Source organism: Chiloscyllium punctatum, chromosome 34, assembly GCF_047496795.1.
Source record: "Chiloscyllium punctatum isolate Juve2018m chromosome 34, sChiPun1.3, whole genome shotgun sequence".
NCBI classification, from domain to species: domain Eukaryota; kingdom Metazoa; phylum Chordata; class Chondrichthyes; order Orectolobiformes; family Hemiscylliidae; genus Chiloscyllium; species Chiloscyllium punctatum.
Genome location: NC_092772.1, coordinates 56,783,511 through 56,800,150, shown reverse-complemented (window position 1 = coordinate 56,800,150; position 16,640 = coordinate 56,783,511). Strand labels below are relative to the sequence as shown.

Here is a 16,640-nt window from a genome sequence, read left to right as displayed (position 1 = left end):
CCTCCTCTGTTCATGATCCCTACCATTCCATATTCACACCCCCAGCTCTCTATCCCTATTTGTCCCCTTCATGTCTACCTATTTACCCTCATCTGTTCCTTTCCCTACTTGCCCCTATATCTCTCCCATTCTCAATGTCCTTACATCTGTCTCTGAATACCTCATCTATGTTTGTTTGTCCCACCCAGTCCCCCACCACCCCTCCCGGCCAACCCCATCTTTCTGGGCTTGGTTCCCCCCCTTCTATCTGTCTTTCCATCTCTCTATTTTCTCCCCTCTGTCTCTCTCTCTAAGTGCACCTCTAACCCTCCCTACCTGGCCGCCGCCTTCTCCTTCTCCTTCTTCTTCTTTTCTCCACATTCACCTCTTCCTCCGCCGTTTTCCCGCCTTCCTCGATCAAACGAGACGCACAGCGCGTCACTAACGCGCCTCCTGCGCAAGCGCAGAGCTCAGGCCGGCACCCGGCTCCGGCTCTGCGCCTGCGCACCTTTCAGATTTTGTTTTCAAATCCCGGTCAGAGTAACGGAAAAAAAAACCGCCAGGTGAAGGACCACGTGAGCGGAGCATCGGGTGAGCAGCTAAAAGTGATCCAAACATGAGTAAAAAGTCATATTAATAATGTCACCAACTTTCAATAATAGCCCCTTTAATAATAACCCCCTCAATAGTATCACCATCCTTCAATAAGTAACCGCTTTCTTCAATAATAACCACTTCAATAATATCATCCTTCAAATAATAACACCTTCAGTAATATTTCCATCCTTCAGTGATAACACCTTCAATAATTTCATTGTCTTTCAATAAGAACACCTTCAGTACTGTTATCCTTTCAATAAAAACACCTTCAACAATATTAATATCCCTCAAAAATAAGCCCCTTAATAATATCATCATCCTTCAATTAAAACCTTTTAGTAATAGCCCCTTCAATAATTATCATCTCTCTGCAATAATAACCCCTTCAATAATTTCATCATCCTTTAATAATAACGTCTTCAATAATTAGCCCTTTAATAATATCATTGTCCTTCATTAATAAACTCCACAATAATATAAATTAGTAAAGTGATGGAAGATGTCATCAACAGTGCTGTCAAGCAGCACCTTCTCAGCAACAACCTGCTCAGTGACGCCCAGTTTGGGTTCAGCCAGCACCACTCAGCTCCTGACCACATTACAGCCTTGTTTCAAATATGGATAAATGTACTGAATTCCAGAGATGAGGTCAGAGTGTCAGCCCTTGACATCAACTTTGCATTTGACCAAATGTGGCATCAAGGAACCCTAGTAAAAGTGGAATCAATGGGTATCAGGGGACAAAAATTTCCATTGATTGGAGTCATACCTGACAAGTAGGAAGTTAGTTGTTCGAGTTCAGTCATTGTGACTCCAGGACATCTCTGTAGAGGCTCCTCAGGGTAGTGTCCTAGGCCCAACCATCTTCAGCTACTGCATCAATGATCTTCCCTCCATCATAAGGTCAGAAGTGGAGATGTTTTTCGATGATTGCAATATGTTCAGCACCATTTGTGACGACTCAGGTATTGAAGCTGTGCAGGTTCAAATGCAACAAGATCTCGATATATCAAGGCTTGGACTGACAAGTGGCAAGTGATCATTCACACCACACAAATGCCAGGCTATAACTATCACCAATAGAAGACAATCCAACCAGTGGTGCTTAATATTAAATGGTGCTACCATCACTGAATCCCCCATTATCAACATCCTGATTACATTGACCAGAAACTCAACTGGACTCTTCAAATAAACACGGTGGCTACAAGAGCAGTTCACAGACTACGAATATTACAACAAGTAACTCACCTCCTGACTCCCCAAAGCCTATCCACCATCTACAAGGCACATGTCAGGAGTGTCATGGAGATGTATCCATCTCCAAAAACACTTAAGAAACTTGACGCCGACCAGGACAAAGCAGCAGACCTGATTGGCATCACATCCACAAATATCCACCTCCCTCCAACATCGATGCTCAGAAGCAGCAGTGTGTGTCATCTACAAGATGCACTGCAGAAATTCACCAAAGATCCTTAGACAGCACCTTCCAAACTTGTGACCACTTCCATGTAGAAGGACAGCAGATACGTGGGAACACCACCAGCTTCAAGTTCTCATCTAAGCCATACACCATCCTGATTTGGAAATATATCGTTGTTCCTTCACTGTTACTGGGCCAAAATCCTGGAATTCCCTTCCTATTTTGGCATTGTGGATCAACTCACAGAAGTGGACTGTAGTGGTTCAAGGAGGCAGTTCACCACCATCTTCTCAAGGGCAATGAGGGAGGGGCAATAAATGCTGGCCAGCCAGCAATGCCCACATCCCTTCAAAAATAACCCCCTCAATAATACTATCATCCTTCAATAATCAGCTGTTCAGTAATATCATCCTTTGAAAACCACTTGAATTTTTTCATTATCTTTCAATCATAAACAATACAATAATATAATTCTCTTGAATTATAACCCCTTCAATATCATTATCCTTCTGCAATAGCTCATTCAATAATCATCTCTCCTATAATAGCGCCCCCTCCCCCATTAATGCCATTCTTTAACAATAACTGCTTCAATGATATCATCGTCCCTGCAATACTAACGAGGTGATGGCCTTGTGGTATTATTGCTCGACTCTTAATTCAGAAACTCAGCTCATGTTCTGGGACCCAGGTTAAAACTGTCAAGGCACATGGTGAAATTAGTATTCAATAAAAAATATTGGAATTAAGAATCTGTTGATGACCATGAAACCATTTTCAAATGTTGGATAAATTGGCTCACTAATGCCCTTCAGAGAAGGAAATCTGTCATCCTCATCTGCTCTGGCCAAAATGTTACTCCCAACCCACAGCAAAGTGGTTGACCCTCAACTTTCCTCTGAAATAGCCAAGCAAGCCATTCAGTTGCATCAATCGCTGCAAAGAAGTAGGCATCGACCTACACACTGGAAAAGACAATGGCAGAAACAGTCTGGTCAACCTTGCAAATTCTTCCTTGCAAACGTGCCAAAACTGGGAGAGCTGTCTCACAGACTGGTCAAGCAACAGTCGCATGGAATCATGCTTTACAGATAATGTCCAGACATCACCAGCATGATCCCTGGATATGTCCTATCCCACCTACAGAACAGACCCAGCAGAAGTGGCGGCACACGGTTGGGAGGGAGTTGCCCTGGAAGTCCTCAACTTTGACTCCAGATCCCTTACTTCTCATGCTTCAGCTTAAACATAGGCAAGGAAACCACCATGTATCTTCTCAGTTGACGAGTCTACACCACCATATTGAAAAACACTGAGGAGGAAGCACATGAGATGGCAAGAGCACAAATGTACAAAACTGTGGATGAGGAATTTCAATGTCCACCATCAAGTGTGGCTCGGCAGCAACCCTACTGATGGAGCTGGTCTTATCCTAAAGCACATAACTGCTAGACTAGGTCTGTCATATGTGGTGAATGGCTCTACAAGATGCAAAAGCATACTTGACATCATCCTTACTAATCTGCCGGCTGCACATGCAGTTGTCTTTGACAGTATCTTTAAGAGTGACAACTGCATGTTCCTTGTGGAGACCAAGCCCTGCCTTTAAATTCTAGCAACTCAGGATTGGGCATCTATGAGGCATTGTGGGCTATCAACAGCAGAATTGTATTCCAGCACAATATGCAACCTCACAGTCTCAAATATCCTCTACCCAACCATTACCAGTATTTATTATCCATCCCTAATCATCCAGAGGGCAATTAAGTGTCAACCACATTGCTGTGGGTCTGGAGTTGCATGTAGGCCAGATTAGTTAAGGATAGCAATTTCCTCCCTTAAAGAACATTAACGAACATTTGGTCTCCAAAATCACAGATGCCAGTCTTCAGCTAATTCAATTCACTCCACGTGATATAAAGAAATGGTTGGAGACACTGGATACTGCAAAGTTTAAGGGCCCTGACAACATTCCAACAACAGTACTGAAGACTTGTATTTCAAAACTTGCTACTCCCCTAGCCAAGATGTTCTAATACAGCTACAACTCTGGCATCTACTGGATAATGTGGAAAATTGGCCAAATATGTCCTGTATACAAAAAGCAGGATGAATCCAACCGGACTGCTCCATCAGTTTTGATCATCAATAAAATCATGGACAGTACCATCAACAGTGGTATCAAGAGCACCTGCTAAGCAATTACTGGTCAGTGACTCCAGTTTAGGTTCTGCCAGGGCCACTCAGCTCCTGATCTCATTACAGCTTAGGTTCAAACATGGACAGTAGAGCTGAATTCCAGAGGTGAGATGACATGAAGGCTGCGTTCAACTGAGCGTGATATCATGAGGTTGCATATTGTGCTGGAGTACAATTCTGCTGCTGATAGCCCACAGTGCCTCATGGATGCCCAATCCTGAGTTGCTAGAATTTGAAGGCGGGTCTTGGTCTCCACAAGGACCATGCAGTGGTCACTCTTAAAGATACTGTCAAAGACAACTGCATCTGCAGCCGGTAGATTAGTAAGGATGATGTCAAGTATGCTTTTCCATCTTGTTGATTCACTCACCACCTACAGCAGACCTAGTCTAGCAGCTATGTGACCTTGTGATGGAGGGAAGGTCATTGATGAAGCAGCTGTTGGGCCGAGGACATTATTCTGAGGAACTCCTGCAGAGATGTCCTGGAGCTGTGATGACTGGCCTCCAACAACCACAACCATTTTCCATATGCCAGGTATGACTGTAACCAGCAGCTAGTTTGCCCCGACACCCATTGATTGCAGCTATCAATGGTCTTACATCACTGAATCCCCCACTATCAAAATCCTTGGGGTTACAATTGATCAGATATTCAACTGAACTTGTCACATGAACATAATGGCTACAAGAGCTGTCAAAAGGCTAGGAATACTGTAACAATTAACTCACTTCCTGACTCCCCAAAGCCTATCCACCATCTACAACACATAAATCAGGAGTATGATGGAATACTCCCCACTTGACTGGATTAGTACAGCTCCAACCACACTTAAGCTTGATACCATCCAGGATAAAGCAATATGCTTGATTGGCATCATATCCACAAGCATCCAGTCCCTCCACCACCAATACTCAGTAGCAGCAGTGTGTACTATTTCCAAGATATTACACAAATTCACCAAGGCTCTTGAAACAGCATCTTCCAAACCCATGACAACGTCCATCACTTCCATCCAGAAGGACAAGGGCAGCAAATACCCCTGCAAGTTCATTCCAAACCATTCGCCATCCTGGATATATATCGCTGTTCCTTCAGTGTTGCTGAGAGAAAATACTTGAGTTCCCATCCTAAGGGCATTGTAAGTTAACTGATAGTCTGTGAATTGCAGCGGATCAAGAAGGCAGCTCACCGATAAATGCTGCTCGACACAGTATCACCCACATCCCACAAGGGAATAAAACTAAATCATTATCCCTTCAATAGTAATTTCTTAATAGTATCATCATTCTTTAATAATACCCCCTCCAATAATATCATCATCACTTAATCTCCTTCAATAGTATCATCTCATTTCTGTAATATCATCACTGCTTCAATAATACCCCTTCACAAACTCAGTCCTTCAATTATATTTTCAGCCATTCATTTCAACTCATTTAATAATATCTTTAGGACATACTCCTCATAAGGGGAATGTGGGCAAATGTTGGCCAGTCCATTCCCATATTTTCTATTTATTCTCTATTGAGGGCTGTTTGCTCCTGGAATGAGGGAGGTGTTAAGAGAGATGTTAGTGGTTGGCACAGCTGTTCAAGTTGGTGTTGATGGGAGAAATGGCAAAGAGGTGTTAGCATGGGAGTGAGTAAGAAGGTGTGCATGGTTAGTCATGCGGAGGGTTTAGGTGGATGAAAGTGAAGAAAGATGCTGCATGCAAGAGTGAGAGGGGTAAAGTATGGATCTTGGCTGGCAGATGGGTACAGATTTTGAGTGCGAGCAGCAGCTGAGTTTAAACGAACCCGGAAGGCTACAGCTAAGGTAAGACAGTTTGTTTTAAAATTACTTACCGGTAGCGGGCAGCGGTGTTTTTTTTTTCTCTTCACAGAAAGAGCGGGAGCAGCAGGGGGAAGTGACGACGACCAGAGGGGCAGCCGGGACCCGGAAGCTGGTGTAGCGCAAGCTTACCTGGGTAGGTTTTTTTTCATATAAAAGCGTGCAGGAGAGGAACCCGAGGCACTACAGAGGTAGTGTCTCCCACCCGCCCTCCTCTTCGAACCTAATAATAAGACCCGTTGTGGTAAGTAGGTAAGTGCTGCAATTTGCTTGTTCTATTCTTTAGACCTAGTTTGTTTTGTTTTTTAAAAGGTTACTTTTAGAGGGATGGCAGTGAAGGCAGTGCAATGTTCCTCTTGCAACATGTTTGAAGTGAGGGATGCCATGGACGTCCCTGCTGATTACACTTGCAGGAAGTGCACCCATCTCCAGTTCCTCCAAGACCGTGTTAGGGAACTGGAGCTGGAGTTGCTTGAACTTAGGATCATTCGGGAGGCAGAGGGGGTCATAGATCGGAGCTTTAGGGAAGTAGTAGCTCCAAAGATTGCAGACAGATTGGTGACAGTGAGGGGGACTGGGAGGAAGCAGCAAGTGCAGGGACCCCCTGTGGCCGTTCCCCCTCAAGAACAAGTATACCGTTTTGGATACTTGTGGGGGGGACGACTTACCAGGGGTAAGCAATGGGGTTCAGGCCTCTGGCACGGAGCCTGTCCCCATTGCTCAGAAGGGAAGGGTGGAGAAGAGCAGAGCAATAGTAATTGGGGACTCGATAGTTTGGGGCACAGATAGGCGGTTTTGTGGGAACGAGAGAGACTCACGTTTGGTATGTTGCCTCCCAGGTGCAAGGGTACGTGACATCTCTGATCGTGTTTTCCGGGTCCTTAAGGGAGAGGGGGAGCAGCCCGAAGTCGTGGTCCACATTGGCACTAACAACATAGGTAGGAGGAGGGCTGAGGATGTCAGGCAGGCTTTCAGGGAGCTGGGTTGGAAGCTCAAAGTTAGATCAAACAGAGTTGTTGTCTCTGGTTTGTTACCCGTGCCACGTGATAGAGAGTCAAGGAATAGGGAGAGAGAACAGTTAAATGCGTGGCTACAGGGATGGTGCAGGAAGGAGGGATTCCAGTATCTGGATAACTGGGGTTCTTTCTGGGGAAGGTGGGACCTCTATAAACAGGATGGTCTACACCTGAACCTGAGGGGCACCAGTATCCTTGGGGGGAGGTTTGCTAGTGCTCTTTGGGGGGGGGGGGAGGAGGTTTAAACTAACTTTGCAGGGGCATGGGAACCTAGACTGTAGCTTTAGGGTGCAGGACCTGGAGTGTAGGGAGGTTAGGAACATGGCATCAATCTTAAAGGAGGGTATCTGTAAACAGGAAAGTGGCTTGAAGTGTGTATACTTCAATGCAAGAAGTATACGAAATAAGGTAGGTGAACTTGCAGCGTGGGTTGGTACCTGGGATTTCGATGTTGTGGCTATTACAGAGACGTGGGTAGAACAGGGACAGGATTGGCTGTTGCAGGTTCCAGGGTTTAAATGTTTTAGTAGGGTCAGAAGTGGGGGTAAAAAAGGGGGAGGTGTGGCATTGCTTGTCAAAGATAGTATTACAGCGGTGGACAGGACGATGAATGAAGACTTGCCATCTGAGGTAGTTTGGGCTGAGGTTAGGAATAGGAAAGGTGAGGTCACCCTCTTAGGCATTTTCTACAGGCCTCCTAATAGTCCAAGAGATGTAGAAGAAAGGATTGAGAGGATGATTCAGGAGAAGAGTGAAAGTAATCGGGTGGTTGTTATGGGGGTCTTTAACTTTCCTGATATTGACCGGGAAAGCTATAGCTCGAGTTCGTTAGATGGGTCGGTGTTTGTCCAATGTGTGCAGGAGGATTTCCTGACACAATATGTAGATAGGCCAACAAGAGGTGAGGCCATACTGGATTTGGTCCTGGGTAACGAACCAGGCCAGGTGTTAGAATTGGAGGTAGATGAGCACTTTGGGGACAGTGACTACAATTTGGTGACTTTTTGTCTAGTGATGGAGAGGGATAAGTGTGCACTGCAGGGCAAGAGTTATAGCTGGGGGCAGGGAAATTATGATGCGGTGAGGCACGACTTAGGATGCGTGGCTTGGAAAAGTAGGCTTCAAGGCAAGGGCGCAATTGATATGTGGAGCTTGTTCAAGGAGCAACTATTGAGTGTCCTTGATAAGTATGTACCTGTCACGCAGGGAGGAAAGGGTCGTGAGAGGGAGCTGTGGTTTAATAAGGAATTGGAATCCCTTGTTAAAGGGAAGAGGGTGGCCTATGTAAAGATGAGGCTTGAAGGTTCAATTGGGGCAATTGAGAGTTATAAGGTAGCCAGGAACGATCTGAAGAGAGAGCTAAGAGCAGCAAGGAGGGGACATGAAACGTCCTTAATTGGTAGGATTAGGGAAAACCCAAAGCCTTTCTATAGGTATGTCAGGAATAAAAGAATGACTAGGGTAGGAAGAGGTCCAGTCAAGGATAGTAGTGGGAAGTCGCGTGTGGAGGCTGAAGAGATTGGGGAGACACTGAATGAATACTTTTCGTCAGTATTCACTCAGGAACAGGACATTGTTGCCGATGTGAATACTGAGTCACAATTAATTAGAATGGACGGCTTTGAGGTATGTAGGGAAGAGGTGTTGGAAATTCTGGAAAGGGTGAAAATAGATAAGTCCCCTGGGCTTGATGGCATTTACCCTAGGATTCTCTGGGAAGCAAGGGAGGAGATTGCAGAGCCATTGGCCTTGATTTTTATGTCCTCGTTGTCTACAGGAATAGTGCCAGAAGACTGGAGGATAGCAAATGTGGTTCCCTTGTTCAAGAAGGGGAGTAGGGATAATCCTAGTAACTATAGGCCGGTGAGCCTCACTTCTGTTGTGAGCAAAGTCTTAGAGAGAATTGTCAGGGATAGGATTTATGAACATCTGGTTAGGAATAATGTGATCAAGGATAGTCAGCATGGTTTTGTGAAGGGCAGATCGTGCCTCACAAACCTTATTGAATTCTTGAGAAGGTGACTAAGGAGGTGGACGAGGGTAAAGCAGTAGATGTGGTGTATATGGATTTTAGTAAGGCGTTTTGATAAGGTTCCCCATGGTAGGCTACTACAAAAAATACGGAGATATGGCATTGAGGGTGAGTTGGAGGTTTGGATTAGGAATTGGCTGGCTGGAAGAAGACAGAGGGTAGTAGTTGATGGTAAAGGTTCCTCTTGGAGTGCAGTTACTAGCGGTGTTCCGCAAGGATCTGTTTTGGGACCATTGCTGTTTGTCACTTTTATAATTGACCTGGAGGAGGGGCTAGAAGGTTGGGTGAGCAAGTTTGTGGATGATACAAAAGTTGGTGGAGTTGTTGACAGTGAGGAAGGATGTGTCAGGTTACAGCGGGATATAGATAAGCTGCAGAGCTGGGCAGAAAGGTGGCAAATGGAGTTCAATGTGGGTCAGTGTGAGGTGATTCACTTTGGTATGAGTAACAAAAAGATGGAGTACTGGGCTAATGGTCGGATACTTGGTAGTGTGGATGAGCAGTGGGATCTTGGTGTCCATGTACACAGATCTCTGAAAGTTGCCACCCAGGTAAATAGTGCAGTGAAGAAGGCATATGGCGTACTGGCTTTTATTGGTAGAGGAATTGAGTTCCGGAGTCCTGAGGTCATGTTGCAGTTGTATAAGACACTGGTGCGGCTGCATCTGGAGTATTGTGTGCAGTTTTGGTCGCCATACTATAGGAAGGATGTGGAGGCACTGGAACGGGTACAGAAGACGTTTACCAGGATGTTGCCTGGTATGGTAGGGAGATCGTATGAGGAAAGGCTGAGGCACTTGGGGCTGTTCTCATTGGAGAAAAGAAGGTTTAGGGGTGACTTGATAGAGGTGTACAAGATGATTAGGGGTTTAGATAGGGTTGACCATGAGAACCTTTTTCCGCGTATGGAGTCAGCTATTACGAGGGGGCATAGTTTTAAATTAAGGGGTGGTAGGTATAGGACAGATGTTAGGGGTAGATTCTTTACTCAGCGAGTCGTGAGTTCATGGAATGCCCTGCCAGTAGCAGTGGTGGACTCTCCCTCTTTATGAGCATTAAAACGGGAATTGGATAGATATGGAGGATAGTGGGCTAGTGTAGGTTAGGTGGGCTTGGATCGGTGTAACATCGAGGGCCAAAGGGTCTGTACTGCGCTGTATTTTTCTCTGTTCTATGTTCTATGGAGAGACAATAGTGAGACTTAACAGATGGTGACACTTCCTGGCAGAATGAAGCAGGTTATTGACCTTCTTCCTACAATTCTGGGTATTCTTCCAGAAAGCTGAGATGGCACTGACTCAGTGGCGATCTTGGACTAGTCTGGCATCGTCTGGTATGATGATGTCCTCTGGCAGTCCTGGAGATGAGGACATTCATCTTCTGCATTGGCCCATCCACCAGGACCTCCAAGTCCCTGTCCACAGAGTGGTGCACCATTTTTCCCTTGGTGCCACATTTGAGGAACATATCAGCTACCGTGATCAGCAGTTCCAAACTGATGTCTGGGAGCACAATGGACATTTAAGGATTGCACCAGTGACAGTGATCCCTGGCTATTCTAGGGTATCTGGCAAGTGATGTGTTGTTCCAGTGAATGGTTGAATTGGACTGGAATCAGATGAGAAGGGTGCAATTGGGGCAGAGTAATTAGTTATAGGGACATAGAGTCACACAGCATGGAAACAGACTCTTCGTCCACACTGACCAGCCGTCCGAATATAACCCAGTCTCATTTGCCAGCATTTGGCCCATATCCTTCTAAACCTTTCCTATTCATGTACTCAACTGGATTCCTTTTAAATGTTGTAATGCACCACTCTCTGATGAAAAAGTTACCCCTCAAGTCATTTTTAAATCTTTCCCCTCTTACTTTAAACCCATGTCCTTTAGTTTTGGACTTCTTCCCCCTAGGAAAAGGCATTGGCTCTTCACCCTATCCATGTCCTTTATGACTCTATGTAAACCTCTACTTGGTCACCCCTCAGCCTCCAGTGCTCCAGGGGAAAAAAAGCCCCAGCTTTTCTAAATTGCTTGTGAATGTTTATTGTAACAATCAATTTAAATTACATTATGGAAATGAATACTGTGTGATAGAATATCAGAGACAGTTACAACATGACTATTCTACTTTAAATGTGTGCACAATGCTTAAAACTCAATTGGATATTCAATGAAATAAGATATGATCCATTTATCTTACAGTTCAGGTGTTTGGCAGTCCTCCAGCTGCAAGGTGTGCCAAGTTCCCAAAAGTGGCATGATTTTGTATATTGTGGTTTCTCACTGGCTCCTTGTTCAAATACGGCACAGAGTGCATGCTATTTCCAGGAACTTCATTCAACAATGAACAGTTTACAGAAACAAACCAAACACTGCAATGGAAAGGAAAAGATAGGAACATCATCCAGCAGAGTGTATTCAGTCATTATCCTTATCGGAGAAATAATATGGAAATTTTTAAGAGGAAATATGAGTCGAGGGTTCATTCTCCTTATTGAGAGAGAGAGAGACCATGTCTGTCAGTGTGCGGGAAAAATGAAACCACAAGGAGAAACACGAGGACAATAAGAGAATTCCAAGACTATAATCAGCAGCTATTCCCCCACACAGACCAGGAATAAAACATACCATTTCTAGCAGAAAGCAAAATTAATATCTCTATCTTTTCCAGCCAGACCCTACCATCCTTCCATGCTGTCCCAGGCAATCTCCTTCCTTCCACTATCCTTTGTCCCCTCACATCCCCAGCACACTTCTTGCTATGTCCCAACCATTCTTTCCACCTGTGGTCCAGTCTACAATCTGCATCCATTCAAACCACCTCGCAAGCCCATCTTTGCCTCCATTCTCTATCCCTCCATTTTCCTTGATCTCTTTCCCATTCTCCCCATCCACCACCACCACCCCCTCCATTCTGACCTCCTCTCCCACCTGAGGTCTTCTATTTCCCCCCCACCCCCCCCATTCTCCTCTCTCCCTTCCCACTCCCCGATCGCTGTCTTTCTCTCCCACTCTCCTCATTCTGATTGTTTTTCTTCCTGTCTCTCTCCCCTACTTTGCCCATCTTGTTTTCCTATCCTCTCTCTTTTTTTCCTCAATCCCATACACTGATGAATTGTAACCCCTGTTAATAGGACTAATTACCCTGTTATATGCATTTCCCTAAGCAAAGAGGTGAGTGTTAGGGCTGATGACAGTGAGTTTCCCCAAGAGCACCCCCTTCACCCCATCCTTGGGTGGAAAACATTGACAGTAAGTGTCTGCAGGTCATCTCCCAGGATCGGGAGCCAGGTCAAGATGCAGAAAGACCCACATTGTCCAGAGGGGGGGTCTTAATTCCTGTCCCTTCCCCCTCTCCCAGTCTTAGCACTGGATCACCAGTTTGTTGGAAGCATGCACTTACATTGTTCTTTTGCTCCAATCCCTTCAAAGGAGAAGCAGCTTTTAGCACAACGTGAGGAAATTGTAAAATTAACCAGAGGCAGTTGCTCAGGAGCTCCCAAACAATCCCAAGCATATTTGTTGTTTCCAAATAGCAAGATTTTATCAATCTGAGAAAAGGGGGTGGGGGGGGGGGGGGGGGAGTGTTGAAGGGGATGGGGGTGGGGGGGTTGGAGCAGGAAGGAGTGGTTGGCATGCTGGCAGTGGGGAGATCTGCTGTCCTTACCCAGTCTGGCTTACATGTGATTCCATATTCCACAACAGTATGATTGACTATGAACTGCCCTCTGGGCCACATGGGATGGGCACCTAGTCAACAATGCCCAGTCCCCACGTTTGGATGTTAAAAATGCGGGAGATCAACAAGAATGTGGAAGCTGCGATGGGGGAGGATGGGAATGGGTGCTGTGTGACCAGGATTTGGGGACACTGTGTTTAGCAGAAATGGAGCTGCTGTTGAGACAGGGAAAGGTTAATGGTTGAAGATTCAATTCAGTGAACTGAAACAATCAAGATAATGTGATCACGAGTGTTGGGGAAATGTTACTGAACATTTGGTTCCTGTCGATTGGTTACTGAGCTGACAGCAGGATGTTAAATGTCAAGAATTATGGTGCTATTCGCCCTATTGACCCAGTCTCCTGCCTTTTCCCTATCCCTGCATTCCATCCCTGATGAATTTTAAACCTGTTAATAGGACCCACATACCCTGTTTTATGCACTTCCCTGAGCAAAGAGGTGATCAATCTCATGCCCTCTTGCTTGCCTCAGTTGAAACCGCCTCGGCCACAGTTAGCGGCAGTGAGCTGCACACCCGAACTACTCGCTGCGTGAAAAACTCACAAACAAAACAAACTGGAGATCTGAAACAAACAAAATAAAGTAACTCAGGACAGACAATAAATTCTGGCCAGCCTGCGACACCCACTCCTTACAAACAAAAAATAAATCTCTGGAGAAACAGCAAGTCTGGCAGCACCTAGGGAGAGGAAGCTGCGTTCAGAATGTTAACTCTGCTCTTTCACCACAGATGCTGCCAGACCTGCTGAGTTTCTCCAGCGATTTCCGTTTGGTTTCCCCTCACAACATCATTAATTCATTTGCACATCACTAAATCTATGTGCCACCCTACCCCGTTCTTATTTCCTTTACAAACGGAAATGGCTCGTCTTAGTTAACTTGTGAGGTCTGTTTGTTGATCAAATTTGTTTATGGAAGAATCGTTCATTGCTCTACTGATCTGGACATGTCGGTCCAGATATAAAGTGCCCTTGGGCAATAACTGATAACCAGGGTGTGACCGCCTGGATTTTCTCTCTGTTTAAAGGTTACTGTGACTCTGGATGAGTCTGGACTTTCCCAATCTCTCACAGAGAGCCGGGATTAGGAATCTGGGTGCAGCTCCTGTCGGCAAAAGCCTCGTGGGAGAGGGAGAAGTTACATAGATTGATCTATCCCCTACTACCCCTCTATAAAATGTGAGTCAGCCTGAAAACTGATGATAAACAGCATCCCAAAGTGAAACTGGTTTCAGGTTGAGGATTTGTTGTTGCTGTGAGGAGCGGACTCTGCACCTCACATGTACACATTCGTTACTCGTCGTCTGTTCAGTTGCAGTTCAAGCGGCCTTAAAATAATCATGTAGGCGAAAGTGGGTACTGCAGATGCTGGAGATCAGAGTCAAGATGAGAGTGGTGCTGAAAAAGCACAGCAGGTCAGGCAGCATCTGAGAAGCAGGAAAGTCGATGTTTCGCGCAAGAGCCCTTCATCAGGAATGAGGCAGGGAGCCTCTGGGTTGGAGAGATAAATGGGAGGAGGGGTGGGGCTGGGGAGAAGGCAGCAAAGAGTGCAGTAGGTGGATGGAGGTGGGGGTAAAGGTGATAGGTCAGAGAGGAGGGTGGAATGGGTAAGTGGGAAGGAAGATTGGCGGGTCTGACAGGTCATGAGGATAGTGCTGAACTGGCAGGTTGGAACTGGGGTAAGGTGGGGGGAGAGGAAATGAGGAAACTGGTGAAGTCCACATTGATGCCATGGGGTTGAAGTGTTCTGAGGCGGAAGATGAGGCGTTTTTCCTCCAGGCGTCGGGTGGTGAGGGAGCAGTGGTGGAGGAGGCCCAGGACCTGCATGTCCTGGGCAGAGTGGGAGGGAGAATTGAAATGTTGGGCCATATGGCAGTGGGGTTGATTAGAGATGTTCCCTAAAGCACTCTGCGACGAGGCGTCCAGTCTCCCAAATGTACCGCATAGGGAGCAGTGGATACAATAAATGACATTGGTGGATGTGCAGATGAAACTTTGATGGATGTGGAAGGCTCCTTTGGGGCCTTGGATAGAGGTGAGGGAGGAGGTGTGGGCACAGGTTTTGAATTACAAAACCTGCACTCCCAGCCTCGAACCTGATGAAGGGCTTTTGCCCGAAACGTGGATGTTCTTGCTGCTTGAATGCTGCCTGACCTGCTGTGCTTTTCCAGCACCACTCTAATCTTGGCGCTAATCGTGTTCCTAATCCCAGGAAGAATGGACAGAAAGCAGGTGCAGGTATGTATTTGCTTGGCAGCACCGCAGTTAGAGGAGAAATAAAAATCAACAACGCTTCGGGGAAATGGAAATGGAAAGTGAAAGTGCCGCAGAAACGCAGCAAGTTTTACAGAGGTAGGAACAGAGTTAACGTTTCGACTTCGGTTCCAAGAAATAATAGTGTTTCTGACGTTTCACCACCTCTCATCCCCAGCAACTTCTCTCAGACTCGGCTGAAGGAACGAAGTTGGGGGGTGTCTGGACCGTTCCTGATTCCTCCCCATTATCCCGCACTCCTCCCATCCCCATGTCTGGTGGGGTTGGAGAACAGACACGAAGTGGTGGGGAAAGTGGGGGAGTGAAAAGAGCAGAAGGCTATTATGATGGAGGGGAGGGAGGGACAGACCGGGGGGGGGCAACGGGGCTCTGCCGAGATGAATAGTGATTTCACTTTCCTACCGGAGACTGTGTGTGTGTGAACTTGCTCAGTGCTGGGGATTAGCTACTTTTTATTAACTGATTTGACGTGTTGTTTCTCCTTGTGGTTCCATTCCTTCCTCCGCACTGATAGACCTGGTCTCCCTAACAGTGAGGGTAACCAATCCTCTACCCAATTTTGCTGCGATTAATAAATAGTTTGCAGATGAAGGAACACTGCGATCCTGCCCCTTCCTTCCCTTTGGTTTGTTTCCAGGAACAGGAGTCGCTCCTACAGATTCTGGAACCTGTCACCATGCCCTCTCTGCTCTGCTACTCTCACCCCAGCGTCTGGTCACAAAAGGGAAGGCTGGTATCTGGGGAAGGTAGCCTCTATTCCTGATGAAGGGCTTTTGCCCGAAACGTCGATTTTTCCTGCTCCTCGGATGCTGCCTGACCCGCTGTGCTTTAATCTGGGGAAGGTGGCGAAGCAAAGAGGTGCCAGCAACAATCTGTGAAGGGTTTAACTGTGCTTTCTTGTTACAGAGATACATCCAATGGGGAGTACTGCTCGCGCTGCTCAATGTTACTTCTGCTATTTCAGGTCAGTGCTGAGAGTGTTGGAACATTACAGCTGTAATCAAAGGTTGGGGATGGGGAAATCAGGAATTCACCTTGCTTTAAGGTGCTGTGTGGACTGTGAGTGGGTCCTGTTACAATCCCAATTGTAGAAGTACAGCATATTTTGTTTTAACTGGCACTCTTGATTAGCCGGTGAAATGACGGCTAATTCGTGATCTTCGTGATGTCCGAATAACAGTAGTCAATTGAAGTTGCGAGTAAAAAGGCTCTCTGGCGCCAAGTTTTATTTAAGGCAAAGTTATATTGTTATTTAAGTGAATTTTGCTGTAGATGTGGTGAAACAATGATGTGCATACCCCGAGCATTATGTTCCTATCAGTAAGTGTGTTTTTATTTTGATTACGTGGGCCTCTTGATCAACCGGTAAACTCGTGGTCCCGCAGGTGCTTGTTAATAAAAAGGTTTGCTGTATTAGACCAGCCAGAGTGAAACAAAAACAGAAATTGCTGAAAAGTCCTGAGAAATTGCTGTGGAGAGAAATCAGAGTTAACATTTCAGATCTAGTGACCCTTCATCAGAACTGGAACCTGGCTTGATAA

At 45.9% G+C, this 16,640-nt stretch overlaps 1 protein-coding gene across 1 annotated transcript in view; it reads right to left on the bottom strand.

The window, feature by feature from the left end:
* The window catches only part of haus5 (HAUS augmin-like complex, subunit 5), a 74,264-nt gene extending 73,834 nt beyond the window's left edge, over window positions 1-430 (bottom strand). The window contains exon 1 of the mRNA XM_072553611.1: window positions 316-430. Coding sequence (XP_072409712.1) covers window positions 316-360 — 45 coding nt within the window. The 5' untranslated portion in view covers window positions 361-430. The remainder of the gene's footprint in view (window positions 1-315) is intronic.
* Window positions 431-16,640: the final 16,210 nt, after the last annotated feature.